Source organism: Pholis gunnellus, assembly GCF_910591455.1.
Source record: "Pholis gunnellus genome assembly, chromosome: 24".
Taxonomy (NCBI): Eukaryota; Metazoa; Chordata; class Actinopteri; order Perciformes; family Pholidae; genus Pholis; species Pholis gunnellus.
Genome location: NC_136551.1, coordinates 1,820,049 through 1,842,526, shown reverse-complemented (window position 1 = coordinate 1,842,526; position 22,478 = coordinate 1,820,049). Strand labels below are relative to the sequence as shown.

Below are 22,478 nucleotides of genomic sequence, written 5' to 3'. Positions count from 1 at the left end.
ATAAGAGGATAATGTATTCAAATATAGTAGAAATCATTTAAATGTAGTTATTTTTGTCATAATTTAGAGCCATTAACTAAAGCAGGGTGCTGCAACCATCTGAAATCTCGTTATATAAATGCCAGATCAAGACATTTCTGAGTGACTTATTCACAAAACAAGTTTCAAATGTGCACCAGATTAAAATAAACCAGCCCTGACTGCGGTGAATGACAGATCCACCGTCAGGACCGCAGCGCCCTCTTGTGGTCGCTCTGCAAACTGAAGTCTTGCTTGACTCATTACATCACTCGTCAGCCAGAATTAGATGGGTTCAGCTGCAATGGGCTTGATAAAAATAAATATGGCGCTCACTGTTTGATGGCTGAAGAGAAATATGCTGACCTACATTTCAATGGCTTTCATTGTAGACTATTTTGTAGCACAGAGACGGTCTAGTGGTTTGTAACAGAGATTGAAAAGAGTCTTTTTACCCCAGGAATAAAAATCAGACACTGGGCCCCAGTTATCCCATTCTCCTCCCTCTTCCTGTGCAGTTTTACTAATCGAAGGCCCCGTGTTGACCGTCTGGTAATATGAGAAATATGCAACATATAAGCACACAACTGAAGTAATAAAACACAATGTTTGTGGCTGATTTCTAAAGTTTTACTCCCTCACATAAACCAATAAGCTTTGGGATGATGACAGAGACAAGAGGGAAGTCAGAAAGTACGAACTAAAAGTTCCTTGGTAAAATAAAGCAGCATCTAATCTCAGCAGGTGTGTCTGTATCTTTCCTCTCTGGCAGGTGACCGGTTGGCTGACTCCACCATCACACTCGCATTTGGCCCTTGAACTCCTCTCTCACGTGACCACGCCCCTTCCTTCACATCCAATCCCGACATGGAGCCCATCAAGGTCCAATCAGAAGGTGGACTGAATGTGACCCTCACCATCAGGCTGCTGATGCACGGCAAGGTACAAAAACACAAAAGAGGGTCACTGGGCTCTTCAGTGACTTTATTATTCTTGCTTTTCTTTCCAATTATCAGAAAATAGATTGTTTCAAGGCTCCCTGTGGCACAAATACACTCAACCATGTTTGTTTGTGTTTCTGCAGGAGGTTGGAAGCATCATAGGAAAGGTATTTATCACAGACACAACAAGCAGACCATGTAAAGCATCATAACGCCTGTGGGAAATAGATCTTAATGCGTCCTTTTCTCTACCTCCAGAAAGGAGAAACGGTGAAGAAAATGCGTGAAGACGTAAGTAGAACTTTTCTGCAAATATTTTTGATACACTTTATGTGTTTCTCCTCTCATAATTATGTGTTTTTGTCCTGTAGAGTGGAGCCCGCATCAACATCTCAGAGGGGAATTGCCCTGAGCGGATAGTCACCATCACCGGGCCAACAGATGCTATTTTCAAGGCCTTTGCCATGATAGCCTACAAGTTTGAGGAGGTATAACATTCATCATATAAACACTACAAAATACCACATGATACTGAGTCAATGGCACCGGGGATGCTGCAGTGGTGGAAGTATGCAGATACTTTACTTCAGTAAAAGTACAAATACACTGTAAACACCGTTACAAGCAAAAGTCCTGCATTGAAAATCAGTAAAAGTAATCAAATAAATGTATTTCATAATTAGATTAATAATATTATTCATGCATTCATGTAAAAGCAGCTTCTTATTGTGGTAGTTGGTTTGTTGTGAAGTTCATTTTTAACTATTTTGTATTCACAGCAACTAATTGTTTTCCTTACAGAGTAATCTGCTGATTATTTTCTCCATTAAATCGATTTGATTGATTGTTTTGTTTATAAGGTTTCAGAAAATAGTGACTCTTTCACAATGTGAGTTTTGTCCCAATACAAAATTGTCGAAAAAATCCTCACATTTTAGAAGATGGAATTATGAGATGTTTTGCATTCTTAAAATGAAAGTACAAATAGAAATTTGCATGAAAAGAAAATACTCAAGTACAGTACAAGTACCTCAGATTTGCCCTTAAGTGCAGTACTCTAGTATCAGTACTTAGTTACATCCCACCACCAGCATGCTTCATTGTCTGTACTGACTCGTCCCTAAATGGAATACAAAGCAGGCTGGGCCCCGATATGTAGGACAGAAATGTGCTGATCTAACCTTGCAGCACCCTTTGAAAGTGGGCCAGTACTGTGTTTTCATTTGGGTGCCGAATCAGCACACCAACCCGGAGAGTCTCCGAAACACTACACGTGAACCTGTGCTAGGAACGAGTGCATTTATACCAGTTTGGAAGAGGTGACAGCACAATAACTTAAGTTAAAGCAGCAGAACTACACTCTACAAACACATCCAAGCGAGAGTTTTCTCTACCGATGCAGCAAACATGCATGAAGGTGGATTTCTCTAAAGCCAAAACTTCCGATCCAGTAACAAATGCGTTCGTCTGATAACACCTGGTCTTTCCTGCCCTCAGGATATAATCAACTCTATGAGCAACAGTCCAGCCACCAGTAAACCCCCTGTGACCCTGAGGCTCGTTGTCCCGGCCAGCCAGTGTGGCTCACTCATCGGCAAAGGAGGCTCCAAAATCAAAGAAATGAGAGAGGTAGAGTCTCAAATCTATACTAATGATCTCAAATACCATACAAATTGAGATATTAACAGATTCTAGAGGCAGTTCTCCTGTTTTGAAGGGATTGAACTAACCAGAATACTTCTTTTTAATTGGTGCAGCTGTGAGACATTATAGTCATCGTTCATATAAACTTTAAATCCTGCATAATCCCGTATGCTTTGTGCATATTTCCTAATACAAATTCAGATTGAATAACTGTTCTTCTTACCTTTAGTCCACAGGAGCTCAGGTCCAGGTTGCAGGTGATATGCTCCCCAACTCCACTGAGAGAGCAGTGACGATCTCAGGGGCCCCAGAAGCCATCATCCAGTGTGTCAAACAGATATGTGTGGTGATGCTTGAGGTACAGAAGGGAGGAGGGGAAATGAAGGAAGTGTTATTTACACTGAACATACAGTATGCTTGGATTAAAAAGCCTGATATGGAAGATGTAGTAGTTTGCCTGCAGTTAGGATTAGTTAAGATTTCAGCCACATAAACTCACTTTCATTTAAGTCATGCCATGAGCAAAAAGCACAACATTACATGCTGCATCATTTCCTGTTAAGTACCTGTCCATGTGAAGGCAATACGAATGGCGGACTCATCCACTCACAATGAAAACGGCAACTATATACTAGCAAGGAATATAACTTTAACACAGCTAGACGTTAGATCTGCTGTATCAGGTGCTCTCTAATAATAATAATAAATCTATTTCTGTGATATCTGTTGCTAATATAATTTCCTAAATGATGCATTTGATTGTTTTTTTTTGAGTGTTCTGACGTCTTGATTTGGTAATCTGGAAAGCACATTTTCCCCAACTACAAATAAAGCAGAAACTAGCAATACAGTCCTATTAGGTACATGTCAAACCATAATAAGTCACAATGCTTTAATCAAAGGCTCCACACTTTGTAGATGTCTCTCTTTTTCTTGTACCATTAATGTGAACTATCTGCACAGCCAGTTCTCCATTGGGCCTTCATGATGGCACCAGCCATGGATACTAGGAGATATGTGACATGACTGTAAGTCTCCAGAATGTGGACTTTTTAAAGATATTTTAAAACACAGTATGAACAGTAGAGTCATCATTATCCAGTTGAAAGTGATGTTCCAGGTAAATCCAAGTTTAGTTGTGCACTGAACCACGATTTGGACATTTGATGTCAGCATGAACACGCAGTGAAGAGCACTTTTGTGTCACAGGATGTCTTCCCTAAAGGCACCGCCCCTCTATGGTTTCACTTTATGCAACTCTTTCTTTCTCTCTTTCTTTCTAACACTCTCTCCACATCTCACCCCTTCCCCCCCCCACTCTCTCCTCCTCTGCTCTCCTCAGTCCCCACCGAAAGGTGCCACCATCCCCTACCGCCCCAAGCCTGCCTCCACCCCTGTCATTTTTTCAGGTGGCCAGGTAAGAGCAGACCCACTGGGGGCGTCCACAGCCAACCTCAGCCTCTTACTGCAGCACCAGCCACTGCCTGTTAGTGTCTCACCAGGTTTTATTCACTTCTCCTCCCACCCTCCCTCACTGCCCCCCACCCAGACAAGCATGAAACCATCACTGCTGTTTAATGTGCCCTCACTGTCGCCCATCACCTGCAGCCACTCGAACCAGAACTGGGTTAAATGAAACTGGACAACTTACCCATTAATTGATGAGAACAGAGGCGGCGAAGGCGACTCCATGATAATTCTAAATGGACAGAGCAGAAAAACTTTTCACTTACTAAATAGTAAACTTGAATCAAGTCAGAACCAATCTCGATTTTGGCTGCAGAGCTGGACTAACACATCTGTTGGCAGACAAACATCTGCTCATGTTGAGGTAAAAACTTGCCAAAGCAAGAAAATCAAAAGTGACCCAGACAGGGGAGCAACAGGTAAACACAAGCTAGAGAAGCTAAAAGGAAGCAGGTTAAATCAGGTGATCTTGAAAGGAGGGAACACTACAGGGACAACTAGTGGACTGGATGTGAATGACAGGAGATGAGGACAAACACCACACAACACTGAGGCTAATATTCATGGGAGATAGAGACGGTTATAAACGCTACCAGTAAAGAACATCTCACATCCACCACAATCCTCCGGGCAGCTACAAGTTATTATTTTCATCAATGCATATGTGGATTATGTTATTAATCAATTAATCTTATGGTCCTCAAAGAGTAAGAAGACTGTTAAAACAATTAAATTAACAGGCTGCAGAGAAGTCTTGATATTTTTGTTGATAAATGACTTCATAATTGGTTGATCAATTACTTCAGTGCTTTATTTGACTACCTTTAGCATGCTTCTTGTTAGGAATATATAAATGATCATCAGTATTCTCATCAATCAACAGGAAAGCTAGCCAGTATTTGAATTTTTAAATTTCATTCAAATTTCTACATAGGACATTTTTAAGAAAGTCTTAGTCTGGAAGTCTTCTACTGAACTCTGCAGAGACTTAACATGTTATTTTCTGTGGTTACAGCTCTAGTTGCTGTCTCGGACGATAAATAAAATACAATTTAGCTCAGTTCTGACCTCTGTGGTCAAAGCTCACATCCAATAGAGCAAGTCCCATTACTCCTGTCGGGGCCGCTCCTCTCCCTCCCTGTCACTTCCCCACTGTCTGAGTTATCCCTTATTGATTTAGTTCAACTGGATCTGATTGATGAACAGTAGGAGCACATGACAGGGAGTCTATAGTGCATGGTTTTCTTGTAATATGGCTAAAAATACAGCTAAAAAGATATGAAAATGAGTCTGTAGAGTGCTTGTGTTGTAGAAACGTCAATTGTTTTTATATTTAGTCTTTTGTTGTATAGTTTTAGTTTTGTCATATGCAAATCTCATGACCTGAGTATTTATGTGGGACTGTTTCGATGACATAACGAGATAATAATAAGCTCTTCTCATGTTTGCAGGCTTATACCATTCAAGGACAGTACGCCATCCCTCATCCTGACGTGAGTGTAACCCCATGAGGCAGTCAACACTGCACTCTCTCCATAATTCTGTCTCACTGCATCCACAGTTCTCTCTTTACTCTCTTCTTCTCTACCCATATTAATATTAACTGTTAATATTAATACAGCTCTTTTTTTCTGATATGTAATTCCTATTTCTTCTAACTTTTCTGACCTGGCCTTTGTTTGCCACTAAACCTCATGGGGCTTGGCCTGGTGGCTGGTGCTTTAATTCAATAGGATATAAAAAACAACTGGAACCTGCTTTAAACTGGTAATCTGAATGTTACAGCCCAATAGTAACGCAGGTGGAACTTGGGCCAATTTGAAAAGTTCTCTTTGTTGCCATGTTCAAAGACGTTCTGACATTCAAAACTTAAATGTCAGTTGACAAAGAGCATTTAAATTAAAATCAAAACCGGAATAACACAGTGATTGGACTGAAGCAGCCATAGAAGGCGGCTTGGTAGCGCGTTGAAGATGGAGTTGCCCTTTCATAGTATTTAAAACTCAGTTATCAACTCCGTCACAATGTGACAAAACATCTTTACGATGAAGAATTTCATTTCAGTTCAGCGTCTTCAAAATACATGAAATGAGTCGAAGCTGACAGCTAAAAAAAGCAATGCTCACTGTATCCTAAACCAACCAATGTGGTCACATGGGCAATTTGACAACTCACTTAACCCCGCCCACAAACATGGATTGTCCAATCACAGTTTAGCAGGCCTGTCTAGCTTTGGCTGCAGTGGGAGTAATACTTGGAACAAAAAGAGTTTGTGTGTCCAGCATGTCCAATGCAGTTTCTTTATTCACTTCTATATATACAGTACATTGATTATCAGCTGGTGAGGGTGCAGCCTTGTTTGGTTTCCATGCAATGAAACTGCATTGTGAATTAACATAATTAAGTTTTAAGGAGACGAAGATTGTCCTGACAGAGTTTTTAATATATCCTTGCAGCTCCCCCCCCAGCCTCAGGCCAAGTCCTCTATGAGCCTCTTCTCTCTCTGTCTTGGTCTTTGTCCTTCATCTGTCTGTGTTGTTACTTCTCCTCAGATCCTCTCTCTACTCTTGTAGCGTTTCAGACAGACCTGTGTGTTTGTGTATATCTGGGTGCGTGCGTGTGTGTGTTCGCGAGTGTGTATTTTAACGATGACCTCATAGCTCTGCTGACCTCCTCCTCCCCCCCTCAGCAGTTGAGCAAGCTCCACCAGTTGGCTATGCAGCAAACCCCCTTTACCCCCCTCGGACAGACCACCCCTGCCTTCCCCGGTACGTACCCACCTACACTACGACCCTCTTTACCAAAGCTCCTTCTCTCGTTTTTACCTTTAGAGACAAAACACATTCTCTACCTCCTTTTCTCTCTCTCTTCTTTTCCTGTCTCTGTCCTTACTCTTTCTTCTTCTTGTCGTTCTCCTCCTAATGGTCTCTGTGGTGCACTGCCATCTTTGACATGGCCTGCTGGTGGTCTGCTCTTGTTGATGTTGAGGTTTCTTTTGTTCTTTGGTGTTCCCTTAGTATCCTATTTTGAATGATGCAACTGCCTCAGATTGTTTTTTTCCCTCTTCTAGAAAGTAGAATTCAACTTGTCAAGGCGATAGGAGTTTTATAGAGTGAATGCAGGCTCTGCTCAAGGCTGAGCCAGACTTTCCAGTGATACAGAATGCTACTGGTCACAAGCCAGGGAATAAAAAAAAAACTCCACAACTCCAGTTCATCAATGTGCCAAACTCTATTTTATGTCCTCTTCCTTCCCTCTCTTTGTGTTCAGCAGCAGGTCTGGATGCCAGTAACCAGGCCAGTACTCATGAACTCACCATTCCCAATGATGTGAGTACATTTATCAGGATGTGTAAAAATGATTTATACTTTTCATTTTCCCTGACTGATAACACCACCTTTACCCAAAATGAAGGATTTGCCACTCAAAAACTGAGAGGTCCTCCATTTCTTAAATGAAAACAGGGTTCATTTTGCCTCCAGCACCTTAAAAGACAACATTGTCGACAGTATTGAATAAAAACTGTCACACTTATTCAGCAGTTTTGATAATTTGTGGCCCTTTCGTCAATTTGTCTCTGCCACCGTACCTTAAAGTAAACCACTTCTTTTAAAACATCTTGGCAGCAAACTTTTCAGAAAAGTCATTAAGGTCAATGTGACATTGTGATTATATACCAACTCCTTCTTAAGTCCATTTATAGAGATTAGAAAGATGAATCCAGAAATAGCTGCATGAAACAGAAACAAAGCACGACAGTGATCAGAATTTTACTGCCATCACAACACAAATTCACAAATGTCGTTAGACCATGATGTCAAAAAACTCTGGTTTATTATCTTTTAACGTGGCTTCCTGTTGAAGCTTCCAGCGATACAATCTGACAGCAGATCAGCTGCGACTATTGAGAGCTCCTTCTCCACAGCAGAGATAAAGTACAGCCAAAGGCAGTCGGCTTCGTAAAGTGATTGTCCTTAATGGAAAAGACTTGTTTGACCAAAGTAAGAAATGTTAAAGTTATAGCTGAAAGGCTGACTTTGACTGGCTCGTATACTCACATAGTGAATCCAGTCGAATATAGCTTCACGGTACCTTTCATGGTTCTAGCCATCCTAAGTCCCATCCCCATTTTCTTCCCAGCTAATAGGCTGCATAATCGGACGTCAGGGAACCAAAATCAACGAGATCCGTCAGATGTCTGGGGCGCAGATCAAAATTGCTAATGCCATGGAAGGGTCATCGGAGCGCCAGATCACCATCACAGGGTCCCCCGCCAACATCAGCCTGGCCCAGTACCTCATCAATGCAAGGTCAGAACTCAATGGCTGTTCAAGACCAGCCTGATCTCATTTCAAAAAGCGTCAAATAGCGAATTTATGTCTTGGCCATCGGCGTCTGATACCAACGCATGAGGCATCTGTACGAGACCTACCGGGCTTTCAAGTAAATTCAATGTACACCAATCCAACCCATAGTTATCAGATGCTCAGAGCAACTGCTCCGTAAGTGAACAAACCCAGGACTTTCACCCAGGAGACCGCTGTTCATGCCAAAAGGTAAATTTGTATGTAAAGTAGGCTACGTAACTGAAGAATCGTAACGAACATACCCAACCACACTCCTTAATTTAACCTAAGTGACACCAAGGTGTACCCGATGTGTCAAAAAGTGACACCAAGGTATTCTGAACAAGCATCCGTTTGGGATGAATTGGGAATGAACAGTTTGTGAAGTCCGGAGTGAAGAAGTCAAAAGGAAATGTCAAGAGAAAAAAGTTGTACAGATGTAGACATGCAAACAACTGAAAGAAACAACACAAACACTACCAGGGGATTAATGCAGGCTGTTTTGTTAGGAAAATTAGACGTTAATCGCTTACTTCCCAATGATCCTCCTACAGGTTCAGAGACGTGGCGGCCATGTGGAACGACCCAACTTCCATGACCACATCCTGAGATCCCTGACTGGCTCCTCCGTTTGGCCCTTTCCAATGACAGACTACCGCAGACAACCCTGATGAAGCCCTTCGGACTCTGGCTCTCCGAAAACCCTGACCGCCTTCCTGCCCTGGTTCAAAGTTGTTTATATGTCAGGGAGGGTTGGGCGATCATTTTTATTTCAGAGAGCCAAATTAAATAGAAAAAAATAAGAATTACAAAAAGGAATTCTCTGTTGATTAGTTTTCTGTTAAAGCATGTTGAATGTTTATTAGGAACAACTTGTGTTCATCTTTTTCTTCTTCTTTTTCTCTCTCTATCTATCTATTGCTTTCTCTTTCTTTCTGTCAGTGCTGCGTCATAGAACATCATTAAAAGTATAAACTTGTAAAAGATTGAGAATTTTTGTAGAACGTAGTTATTTGCATATTACAGCTGCGCAGTGATGCTATCGGCAGAGTGTGTGGTGGGATGTAGCCAAAGTATTCAATTTTGATAATATATTTTGAAAAGAAAAGAAATTGGACTGTTCTGCTTTTGTCCTAATTTGCATCTTTGTCTACTTACAAATCCAATCTCTACCCATGACTCTTTGCTGCATCACATGACCCTTTTAAGCCAATGGTATCACTCCTAGAGCCTCCCTTCTCGTGTTGATTTCCTATATTTACATTATTGCTTATATTGCATGTGTTCAATGTCGTGTCGTTGTGCATTTCAGTAAACCTGTTCAGTGTATGCGTTCCTTCAAATGTTAGTATTATATCTTTGTGCTCCCGTTCTTTTCCAAAAACTTTTTCAACATTTTTGGCCATTCACGTCTAGTCCTACTTCCTGCCCAAATGAGAAACTTTCCGAAATAGCCTCCTTCTATCAAAACCGATTATTAGTATTTAGATGCATGAATGGCAATTAGTGAAAAATCAGTGGCTAAAACACTAACTGAAAATTAAAATGATTGTTTACTAACTTCTTCTTATTATACTGTATTTGTTTTGTACAAGGACTTTTGTGATTTAGCACATTAGTCAACTACGCGGCGCTCATGCAATAGACTATTCAACACTTTACTCTGGACTGCCTCTGATGTGTGAGGAATTAGTTGGACTTAAAAGCCAAGTGTTGCGTCCAAACCTTTCGGCTTCCTTCCCTTGTATTGGAAAAATGTTGAGGTCTTTGAGAAAGCTTTTGAGAGAGCGAAAAACAAGGGGAAGAAGCCGACTCGTCACGGCAAAGAGGCCTGAACGTTTGGACGAAGCCGAATGGTATTTTTTGGGCCAAGGAATGTTCAGGGGTTCATTGGGGGGAACCCACAGGGCCTGGGCGGACGTGACCACTCAGTCTCTTTTTCAAGATTGTTCATCTCGTCTTTTTGTTGTCATAAGATTGATTTGACGCTTTAGGTTTGAATGTCTTTTTATTGTCATGACTATGTCAGCAACTTAATTGTTTTTATTTGAAAAAGGACAGGTTGGATGACATTTCCTGTGTCACTGGTTTTCAGTAAAAACCAGCATGTATTTATTTATGGTGTGGTGATGCACATATGACTTTTTGGTTGTTGATCATGAAACTTAAGCTAAGTTAGTTTTGTCGTATTGTATTTAATTTGAGAGGGAGGTGTGGATGATATTTGGTATGGTTCAGTATTTCAACCATCCCTCACGTGTTTTACTGATGAGGATGCTCTAAATACGATTGGACGGCTTGAGTCGTCTCATTTCCGATCAGCTGAGCTCAATTAAGTTTTGACATAATACAGCTGTTGAATGTTATTGTCGAATCACATTATCTACTGTCCAGCACAGCATCATTCTGCATTTCCGGTGTCTCAATTTCTTTATACATACCACTACTTCTGTTTTATTGCTAGCCATATGCTGAGCTAAGGAAACGTTTGATATCTTGGGAAACATGCTTTTTCGATTTCTTGTCAGATAAGAATTCTATTTACCAGCACCTAAAGATTTTTTTTTTCCATCTCCACGCTAAGTTAAGCTACCTGTCCACTGGTTTTAGCCTCATATTTAGCAAAGAAAGCAAATAAAACTCAGAGGGCTTAAAATATAATGAAATAAGTAACATTCTTGACTTCAAGCAACCAGCTTGAAGAGACTCCAGTTAGTAGTCCGGATCAGGAAACAGTGCGGCTCATAACCGACCGATTTGTTGTTTTTACACTTTAGTTCATACAAATTTAAAAAAACATGTTCATTTTTAATTAGTGAGGTTTAGAGGAGCTGGTAGGCAGATTGTGTTACCTTTGAACAGAGCTAGGCTAGCTGTTTCCTCCGTTTCAACTCTTTATGCTAAGCTAAGTTAGCCAGCTGCTAACAGTAGCTTCATATTAAGAGTAAGGGGATGAGAATGGTATCAATCATGTCATTTAACGCTCTGCAAGAAATTTAATCAACATATTTGCCAATAGGTCAATCTTTCCTGTAACTTTGGGTCTTAAGCGCTTCGATGACATAAATGTGATTATGTAATTGGACAAATGCTGTATTGCTATACTGAACCATGCATAGTCTGATTATTCTGCAATAATTCTTACATTTTGATGTTAACTCAAGTAGTAGTGCTAGCATTGAAATTATGAATTTGTGTTTCTTTTTATTTTGAGTTGTCATAGCTTGTACTTCAATGGGAATGTTTGTCAAATGAATACAATTAAATTATGTTTTTGGGCAAACTTGCTTTATAGAACAGTTAGCTAATACCTAAGAGGGCATTCTTTCCCAACAGTACTGTGACAGTAAAGAACATCCTCAAGGGTATTATGGCTTTTAAACAACTGTTATCAGTGCATGTGTACCATTGAAATGTTTTACTTAAATTGGTACATATTTTGTAAGCATTAAAAACATTGAAAAACAAGGATTGCTAATGCTAATTAGCACAGTTGGCGCGTGCATTTGATAAAGATCTTGTTGTGTGATATGAATTTGGTTGCTATGGCAGTGTGATTTCAATAACATCGATATTCATGTGTTACTCAGTGTTTGAAAACTGTATTTACATTTGTGTATATGCCTGAGTATACTACAACTTTGAAACAAACTGCAACTAATGCAATAATAGGGTGCAATGTGCAATTATTTATTCAGTTATTATTAGTATAGATATACAGGAGAACTGTGTAGCTTATTTAAAACACTTTTTTAAAATCCACTTTCCATGTGGCAGCAACAGCAGGAAAAAAAGAATGACTAGACATGTTTTGTTTCAGCTTTTGTTCGTGTGTATTGCAGTTTGGGGGAAAAAAGTGATAGAACTTCGTAACTATTTTCGATTGATTTATTTGCTATGTGCAGATCTATATTAGTTGTGAGTAATTACATAGGTTTTAATTTCAAAGTGTTGGTAAGTATAAAAACAAATAAACTTTCATTTTTTTCTTTCTGTGACTTGTTTTTCTCTGGTTTCTCTTTGCTGCCTCTTACAGAATATGAATGACTTCAGATCATTTCCCCACGATCCCTGTGCACACATTAGGACCCGATGAACCATGAGCTAACATGGGCTATCTCAAGCAAAGATACCCCTGGGGAGATTTTGATAGTTACTATATACAGTTAATTTTTGTATGGCAAAGATAAATGTGTAATTTTGCTGGAACTCAACACTCAAATTAGATGAATAGGGCAATTGAATATTACCAGTCATACAATTAATTAATTAATACAATTAATCAAAAGATTCTCACTTGCAGCATCTGCACTTGGCTGTGGCTAAGGTTAGCAAAATATGGTGGTTATGGTAAATACACTATAGTATGCTTTGGGTTAGTCAACTCAAACACATAAATGTTCATGTCCATTCAAGCCTTGAAAGTGCTCCAGCTGCCGGTCACTTTATATTCTCTATGCAGAAAATGAATCACAATGCCCAAAATAACTCCCTCACCATCACAACTCAGCTGGAGCCAGTGATTTATTTAATAGCATGATGTGACTGTGACATACAGCTTCCCAATGACATTAGAGGCTCACAGTATAATCAGGTAATCTACTGCGTTTAAGAAAGATGTATCCGTTCTTTGCCGTTATATCCAACCATATACACTGGGGCAAGTAAGCAAACATCTCATTACAATTTGTCACAAAGCCACTTAAAGTTCTCATTAAAAAAAAATCACGTTTGTTTCTATTCTTAAAAAAAACTAAGAACAAGTTATAACAACAAAAGGACATCATCAAATGAAGTGGCCAATACACTGTGCATCAGCTCTCCTCAGTCAATTTACCTCCCATAACGGTTCAATAAGGGTTCGACCGACTGAGCTTGTCCCAAAACGTAAAAGCGTTCTCTGCCCCTACGTTGGCTCGGCTTCAACGTTGGAGTTGGTCCATGCCTTCACTCAGCAATGCTGTAAGCTACTTACAGACAACCTTCTGTATAATGCAAAAGACTGATGTCAAAGCAATGAGGGAGACAATGTGCAAGTCGAAAAGTGTGATGACATCCCTGGCCTTTTTGCTGCTAGTGCAGAGCAATTGCAGAGTGAGCAATGCAATGTCAGATAGTCTCTGTAGCGGGGAAACATTATGAAATGTACTGAGCGTGGCTTTGAAGAGGTCAATATATACTGTAGGGCAGCGCAGTGCTGCTTTCAGAGTCTCTTCACAATGTCATCTGTAACAAAGCAGGCAGGAAGTGCAGATGGGGCAGAATGATGTTGAAAATATGGCTCTACTCAGAGGAAGTCTGTTGACGTTAAATATGTCTCAAGAGTTAGGACAGTCCATAATGCTTACCCGACAAAGGTTCCCTAAATTGGCTTAGCCCCATATCGTTTTGGGGAGAAGCAGGAATTTATCTAAGAGTCAGGAAGTCTGCCAGGAGACCGATAGAGATTAGTTAGAATGATAAACAAATGGCTTGGCCAGTCTCAAGTATCTTAAACGAGAATATGAAGTAACTCTTTTACCTGGGACAGGTTATGCTTCAGTAGTCAATACAATCAATGAGTCTGCCTTTCAGCTAAATTGACAGGGCTGAACTCTGCACATTTAATCATGCAGGTGTTTTGCAAAGCGCTGGCTGCATTCAGGTGACCTTTACGTCACTGCGATACAGCTGGGACTACCTTCGTCACCGCGGCTGTAAAGTGGTCTCTATCGAAGTCCTTCATCAGGGCAGGACAATTGTAATCAATGTTTATGAAGAATGACAGAGTGTGACAGGAGGGGCAAACTAAATGGGGTTCAGGGACAACTGAGGTAGAGGAGCTCCAGTGGGATGCTTTCATGTTTTATTTTATTTGAATTACTGATCAGAGGCTTTAAACGGGACCACAGCGGTGCAGCTGCTGCGCCTCTGCGCATATCCACACACCAACCGACACACAGCTGCTGCAAACCTGCACTGACACGAGGTTGCAAACTGCGTTCAAACATTTGGATCCGGACTCCTGAACTGTAATCTCTGATTAGTGCCGCAGACGTGCGTTTATTTGCAAAGACTGATTTGAGGTTTTCTCCGGTTTATTCATTTATTCTTGGATATTTAATCAAAGACAAGAACCCCCGTGAATACACGTTGATGTGAGCCGGACAGAGTGGAGCTATCAGGTAGGTGTCCACTCAAATAGCAATATAAACTCTCTTTCTTTCTTTCTTTCTTTCTTTCTTTCTTTCGCTGGTGGTCATTTTAAGATTGTATTTTGTCACCATGGGCGTCAGAATTTATAGGGTTATTGATTTGTCACTGCAGACAAATGCTGTGTAAGACAAATCTTTTAATATTCTTAAGTGAACTTTAAGAAATTGGCTGCAACTATTTATTTTCCTTTTTGATTAATCATGCAATATGTTTCTAGATTGATTAATTACATAGTCCAGACCATTTGGGGTTTATCAGAGCCTGAGGTGACATCTTCAAATGTCCAAAACAAACACAAATATTGATTTAATTAAGATAGAGGATTGTATTACATTTAAAATCCTAAAATATACTTAAATGATTCATGCTGCCTGGCTCTTGATTATCTGTATTTTGCACCTCCAAATATATTTCTATAATATTCCTTTGAAGTTTTTTACAGTGAAATTTAGCTTATTATTATTATTCTATGACTCCTGGAGAAATCGGAAACTGAACATCACAACGTCTCGTTATCTTCCATTGTTCGTAGTCGTTTTGATTTGGATTCTGACCTTTACCGCTCCTATGCATCTCTGTTAATCTTAAAAAGTAGAACGTTTTTATTTAATCACAAATCACTCTTTGAAAGTTCATCTGCTGCATATTGATGAACACACACCTTGTTTAATGGTATCTTCTCAAAGGGACAGATGCTGAGCAAAGGGACTCATGCTATGGAAACATGCCATTATGATGATAATTTTGAACTTTACTAGCTTTTCCTCTGAGGAGGAAAGCATCTGATAAGGGGAGGTGTTGTTGAAAGTTCACTCGAAAATGATATGGCCAGAAAATTAACACAACTGTCAAAAGCATATATGAAGATAATAGATGTGAATTTTGACATTTTTAGACTTAGCAAAAATACAAAACAAATTGATTCCTGACAAGCTTTGACATTTTCTGTATCTCACCTTTTGTCTCTCCATCTTTTTACCTCCCTCTCTTTCTATCACAGGTTTCTTCCAGTCAGCCATGAACACATGCCCCTTCCACCCTGGATCCACTGAGATGACTTCCCCTTCCCCTTCCTCCTCAGCTGCGTAGCACTGACATCTCATAGCTAGTATGCAAACCTTTGGACATTTGCTTCTTTTTGAGTTGCATCGGGGCTTAGTTTTCCATATGTTGAGATAAATTACATTACATTACAGCAGACGCTTTTATCCAAAGCGACTTACAATTCAGATGCTATTACACCGTAGGCACAGCTACGGGAGCAATTTGGGGGATAAGTGTCTTGCTCAAGGACACAATGATGAACAATGATGTCAGAGTGAACATTGAAAAGTGCCCTGAGGATGCAACTTTCTCCATTAATGCTGAGACGAAGGCCGTGTTTTGACTGACTTTACCTCTGCATGAAAAACGTTCAGCCCAGTGCCACGATGCCAACGTAGAGGGCTCCAGCGAAAAACTGCAGGGTCGTCTGGCAAGAAAGTTATACCTGGTTTAACTTTTGCTGAGACGCAACTTGTCATTCAAGGCTGAGTCGTAAAACCGAGTCTCTGAGCGCAACAAACTACTTTAAAGTCAACTGGACTTCCTGGATATATTTCATGTCTCACTGGTAAGCAACACACCCCACCAATGCAAACTTCTTGCATTGTTTTAGCGAAGGGCTGATTTCAGTCCGCTAATGGGGGCCTCTCACAGGTGCAGGTCATCTATAAAACCTCCCTCCTGTGCTTCTCTTTTGTTAGTGGGAACATGGCTTCTGTCTGCGAGTATGACTGCGTATGCGTGCCCCAACAACTGTCACTGCACGGACAGGAACGGTGTGGTGGTGCAGTGCACCTCACGCAACCTGGAGAACATCCCTCTGAACTTGCCCAAGGACACAGTCGTTCTCCTGCTTTCATCTAACCGGATCAGAAACATCCCAAAAGAGACCTTCACAGACCTCCATCGCCTCAGGGAACTGAACTTATCTCACAACGCCATTGAGAGCGTGGAGGTCGGCGCCTTTCAAGGAATTTCCGAGAGCCTGCAGACTTTGGATCTTTCAAACAACCACCTTAGCAGCCTCCCCAAGGACACCTTCGCCAAGTTCCACGCTCGCGTCCGGTTATCCCACAACCCCTGGCACTGCGAGTGCTCTTTGCAGGAGGCGCTGAGGGAGCTGAGGCTCGACCCCGAGACGGTGAACGACGTCAGCTGCTCCACATCGGTGCAGGAGGAGTACGTGGGACAAGCGGTGATCCAAGTACTGGACTCTGGGATCAACTTTTGCAATTTCCACCACAAGACTACAGATGTGGCCATGTTTGTGGCCATGTTCTGCTGGTTCTCCATGGTGACGGCTTACATCGTGTACTACATCAAACACAACCAGGAGGACGCCAGGAGGCACATGGAGTACCTCAAGTCCCTGCCCAGCACTTCCCACATTAGCAAGGAGTACGACACAGCCAGCAGTGTGTTTTAGTGTGTCTGAGTAAAGATGTACTGTAGATAAAACTGTTGCCACTAAGTTACCAAAATCATCGATTTATAGCTGTGATGATGTTTTACAGTACAACTGCGTTACCCTGATATGCATTAAGTGGTTTACAGTGATAGTGAAAATATCTTTTGGAGTAAGACACCAATTGTGTTTTATAGTAAAATACTGTAAATTACTATGTATTAAATATTGCCTACTACTATACACTATTCACTGATAATTATTACTGGTTTACTGTATTTATTATAATAATATTTCACTATTAATGATTGAAGACAACAAATTTGTATATTATAATGAAACTCAAGTCTATGGTACCATATCGTTGGTTCTCATATCGGATCTCATTTAATTATTCACATGAAAAGTGTTCTTTCAGTGCACAGAAAAAGGTTAGCAAACAGTTCTTATAACCCTCTTTCCGACTAACGTAATCGGTGCTGTGGAGTCCTCAAGCAGAGGATAAACAAGCCGCTGGTGTCGATATTCAAGAAACCAACTGGAGGTGCCTCACCGAGGATACAGAGACTCCTTCTGAAACTACAAGCCCACAAGCACAATGTAAAACTCAACAACCACACAATATGGAAGAGACACGACATGCATTGACATCCGTCACTCAGGGATCAACAGAGGATCAGGCAGCAACAAGTGAAGAGCATGCAACAGCATAAAACAGCAATGCAGTGGAAGGATAATAAAACGCCCAGCCAGATATGAGGAATAACTGAAGTGAAAAACATGGAGAAAAAAATGTAATTGAATAAAAAGACACTATGCAGCTTTGTTCAAGATGTATACCAACTAGTCCACCTGTTTCTCAGGTTTTACGGAAACTTTTCCTGAAAAAAAAGAAAATACAGGGACAAAAAAATTAATTGTTGCAGGAGTGGATGGTTTGTTTATTTTTGATTCTGAACTCCCCACTGACATTTATCTAGATGCACATACGTGTCACATGTGTACCTTTTCTTTTTAATGGAAGAGAGATGTGATAATATCGTCATCAATGACAGCTATTACCATTGCAAATAAAAATCCAAGCAGTATTCATATCTTGAAATGGGGTTGGTTGTAGTTTGTTGTATTATAAACCTATGTCACGGTGCAGGATCAGTTCCTCTAAACCTCAAAAGATTGAGATCAAGTTCATAACAGAGAACGCCTGCTCAATATGTGGAATCAAACAAGCTCAGCATTTTCTTTGCAAACTTTAGCATTTCTGGGAACACGCTTTTATCCCGCTGCCGGTAAAAGTTCACAAGAGAGAGCTGCTGATGTCGGCTGCACAACTCGCACTGCAGCTCAATGAGTTACAGCTGCAGTTGATACTGGACATCATCAGGGTCAGGGAGAGGATGAAAGCATCCTGTTCTTTGACAAAGTGAATACTGTTGCTCATGACTTCATGCAGCACAGGGAACTAGCTGGAACCCGAGGGAAAAACAACAAAAAAAAGCATAACCCGGAAGTGAACCCAGAAGCTACAAAACTTTGTTGGCGTATGCTGCAGGTGAGCCATTCTTATATGACGAAATATGCGCCGTTCTGGTGTCCAGTTTCCTTCCTGTTCTTATAATACATATAATATAATACAGCTACAGAATGGTGCTGCCACGTTGATGTGAAAACAGCTTTAATACAGTTTAACAGCACTGGTGGCCCATAAATATTGGTTGATTTGCTGTATTTTATGGGCATAAACGTGTGGCCTGTCTTCTGGTTTCTTCCACTTAATATATTTTCTTTAATATCTAATGCTGACCTTGAAGCCTCGACACTATCTCTCCTGTCAAAACGGTCACAACTTGAATCATAGTCCACATCACTTTGTTTTATAAGCCCCAAGGGCCGCAGCGCACATCCTAATCAACCGAATGATATTAATTAGCCGGGTACAGCTGAGGTCAGGGTGTCTCTCTGCGTGGCACTTCATTAGAGTTACATAAGCAGCAGAAATGACTCGCATCTATATTTTTCTACACTTGCTCCAGTCCTAGACCGTAGTTTAAGATTAGTAAAATAAAATGTACAGATCAGACTTATTTCATTCCATCCGACCCCATACAGAGCAGGATAGAGCCTCTAACTTCAGCACACAGATGTACTGTATAGTGCTCAATTCTTCTCCATGTTTTCTCTGTGCTCCCAGTTGTTTACTCATGAATTATAACTCAAGGGACTCTCGCAAGCTTGACTTCAGCACACAATCAAGACTGGGTCTTAGAGAGATACTTCAAAAATCATGGCTGTGGTAATGCCGAATGAAAGGCTGTTTGCTCCTCAAATTGGCCACAGATTATATTTCCTCAGGGCTGTTGAATAATCAGGTGCATTGCTGAAGGAGCAAAACCCAGAATATGAACAAAGACAAAACGTGCACAAACGATGGTTTGTTGTGAAGCCACAACAACGAGAATCCTCCCTTCTACTGTACTATCCCTCGAAGTCAGCAGAGTGTTTTATTAATGTTGGATTATTCAGTATATTAACTGGAATCTATGCAGTGTCATTGATTTATGGTAGGAGACCTTTGTGGAGATTTATCATGTTTGCATATTACATGAAGGCCATCCTATATCTCCACACATAAACAATGACCTTCAGTGAAACAGAAAACATCAAGAGGCAAATGAATGTTAAGTTCTACAGTCTGAAGCCAGTCAGGATCAGGGCTCTTTTCAAGGTCCAGTCATTATTTAGTGTCTAATGTACGGAGCTCTCTCAGCCATGACACTTTTGGATTTTAAAAAATCTGTTTGTTTTGTGAGACAAAGTGGCCAAATGCACAAGACGTCTGACTTCATGGTTGAAAGCTCCAGCCTGGTGGAAAAATGTTTCTATGTAAACATTATTATCTACTAATCATTTGCACAGCTATGATAATACAACTCAATCTGCCTAACTAAGTCCACAAAATACACCAACTCCACCAAGAGCTGTGAGCACGATGTGAAACTGCAAATAACCAACAATCAGTGCATCCGTGCACTGAGTGAAAAGTCTTTTCAACACTAGAACATGTGTTCTGACCGGACAGATGTCACTGTGGAGAAGTCTGAAACATTATTTCTAATGTGGGACAATAAACATTAGGTAGAGGAGTACTTAAATAAATGACAACACGTCACGTAAAACTAAACTTACTATTGAAAGCAATGCGTTTTCATTTGATATTCATTTGAAGATGTTCTCCCAGCTTACAGTTTGTAGAAAACAAATGGCTCTGTCACATTGACTTCTTACAATATTCATCCCCCCCCACACACACCTACCTACCTACACACACACCTTTATCGGTCAGCGCTGATGCGTGACGCAGCACCTTCACGGATCACTGATCACAGGTTCAAACGTCTGCAGGAGAGACAGAGAATGAGATTATACTGAGGTGCCCTTATGTCCTTTAACTCTCTTTCCTCCTTTCAGTATAGTTTCATTTAGGGATAACTTGTTTGTGATATTTTCTAAGCAGAGAATATTCAAAGCTGTTGAACGTAGTTGCTACATGACACTGCAAGAATTCCAGCTACTTAATAAATGAGCCGTAAAGAGTGCACTTTGAAAGTTAATTTCCCTAATACCTCGATGACAGAGTAGTTTCAAAAAAATGAAAACAAGCTCACCATCAACATCAGCTTTTAAGCTTCAGTCAGTTTTCATTTCTTTTTTCACTAACATGCTGTAAATTAAAACGTCAAAGCCAACCGGTACACAGATGATTTGTGTCAGTACTCTCATCACTTCCTGCTTAAGGTGACTCCCTTTAAGAAGTTCATAAAGGTAAGCAGCCTGATGTCGTGTTTCCATGTGGAGCTCTGCTCTCTCACACCTGCTGCAATTAGACCACATGGGTCTCCCTTGATTGGATCAGGTGCTTCAAACTGAAAGTGTATTTGAAGATTTCTGCATACTGGGGCACCTAAACAGTCTTGGAGTTGCATAAATTGAATATGACTGGAAAGCTGAGACTCTTATGTCTCAAACATTTCAGATCTTGTCACAAACACACACACACACACACAGAACACATGCGTGACACAAGTGGAGAAACAAAACCATGCAATGAATATATAATTAATACAAACTCCTGCTGGTAAGATATTCACGGAGCACATTATGCCTCATGTTAACCGTCTGTTCTCCAAAAGTGCACAAGGAGCGCATGCTAATGAGACTCTTGAAGACGTATGTCATCTGTCATCACAGTTCTTTTCCATATATGTTTCAATTCAGGGTACATTCTCATAGTGTTTCTGTGGAAAAGACAAATAAGTGCAGACACAAATAAAGAAAAGTAGTCACGACACATTGCAACAAAAAGGTTGAGGGATTCCTGGTGAGAGGTCTTTCTAATTAAGATGGAAGGAAGATGCCGTTTGGGTTTATTGAGGAGAGAATCGTTCGCTATCATGGTGCTGCACAGGGGGGTGGTGGATGAACATGCTGAGAGAGGGTCGCTCAGTTCAAGATGAATTCTCAAAAGTTATGAAAGCATTTGAAGTGTGTTTGTTTGTGTGAGAGATGAGGCAGAGCCAGGTTACAAGGAAAGATGAATTCTGCACTTTGTCATGTCATTTGTCTTTTGAAACCTTTTGAAATTTTGAAAACTAAAATGATTAAATTGGGGCATTAACTGCTTTTATTTAAGGTTGTATAAAGCCATACAATTTGCAAAAAAACCTAATAAATTACATTTTGTTTAGCTCCTATTTACTAAAATGTATTGGTCCCGTCCGAACATTAAAACTATGTGTTTTCTCCCTCTCTTAGATATGCTCAAACCCAAATAAATAAATAAATGAAGCTAACACCTTCTGGTCGTCTGTCAGAGGGTTTGTCTGGGGGTATTTTTGTAAAGATGCGCTCAGATGCAGGCGGCACAACTACAGATGCATAGCTGAGTCAGCAAAGGACTCCCCAGGGTGCTGTGCCCCCATATAACACTGCTGTAAAATACATTTTGACACCCTATCAACCTCAAGTTGTGTTTGCAGACACACACAAGATACAGAGAAAAAAGACTGCAGTCAATATTTTGTACAGATTAGATTAAATGTAAAACATCAGTAAAAGCTGTCCCTTCAAAGTTGGTGAGGCAAATCCACATTCATGAATCAAATAAAAATGACAGGAACAGAGCAACAGAATCTCAGTCATCGACGCCACTGGATTTCTACAAGTACTCAATCATAGAAAGACAAGACAGGATTTGCTGTGGCTTCTTCATCCAAAATAACATTGTTCTACTCTCCGACCCCATCCACAACCCCACATCGCCCCGATTAATCTGCGACTCTGCGTCCCTGTGTTTTTTTCAAACTAACACAGAACTAAACAGAAGCTGAGCAACTTCTGCCTCAGACTCTCTTTTTAGAT

At 40.5% G+C, this 22,478-nt stretch overlaps 2 protein-coding genes across 3 annotated transcripts; both read left to right on the top strand.

Annotated features, from left to right (window-relative positions):
* Positions 1-885: 885 nt before the first annotated feature.
* On the top strand, positions 886-9,025 carry LOC306715592 (poly(rC)-binding protein 3-like; the record flags this gene model as incomplete). Of its 2 annotated transcripts, none has more annotated exons than XM_079186009.1 (12): positions 886-960; positions 1,103-1,126; positions 1,218-1,250; positions 1,331-1,447; positions 2,457-2,588; positions 2,833-2,961; positions 3,946-4,020; positions 5,522-5,563; positions 6,760-6,838; positions 7,347-7,399; positions 8,211-8,380; positions 8,971-9,025. In XM_079186009.1, 12 exons carry the CDS (start codon positions 886-888, stop codon positions 9,023-9,025), a joined length of 984 nt encoding a protein of 327 aa, XP_079042135.1. The 2 variants fall into 2 exon arrangements, with proteins under 2 accessions (XP_079042135.1, XP_079042134.1); XM_079186008.1 differs by having other exon boundaries at positions 3,946-4,089; positions 6,763-6,838.
* Positions 9,026-16,292: 7,267 nt separating this feature from the next.
* LOC306715416 (leucine-rich repeat-containing protein 3-like) lies at positions 16,293-17,081 on the top strand (the record flags this gene model as incomplete). Its single annotated transcript, XM_079185780.1, has 1 exon — positions 16,293-17,081. One exon carries the CDS (start codon positions 16,293-16,295, stop codon positions 17,079-17,081), a length of 789 nt encoding a protein of 262 aa, XP_079041906.1.
* Between the last annotated feature and the right edge of the window lie 5,397 nt (positions 17,082-22,478).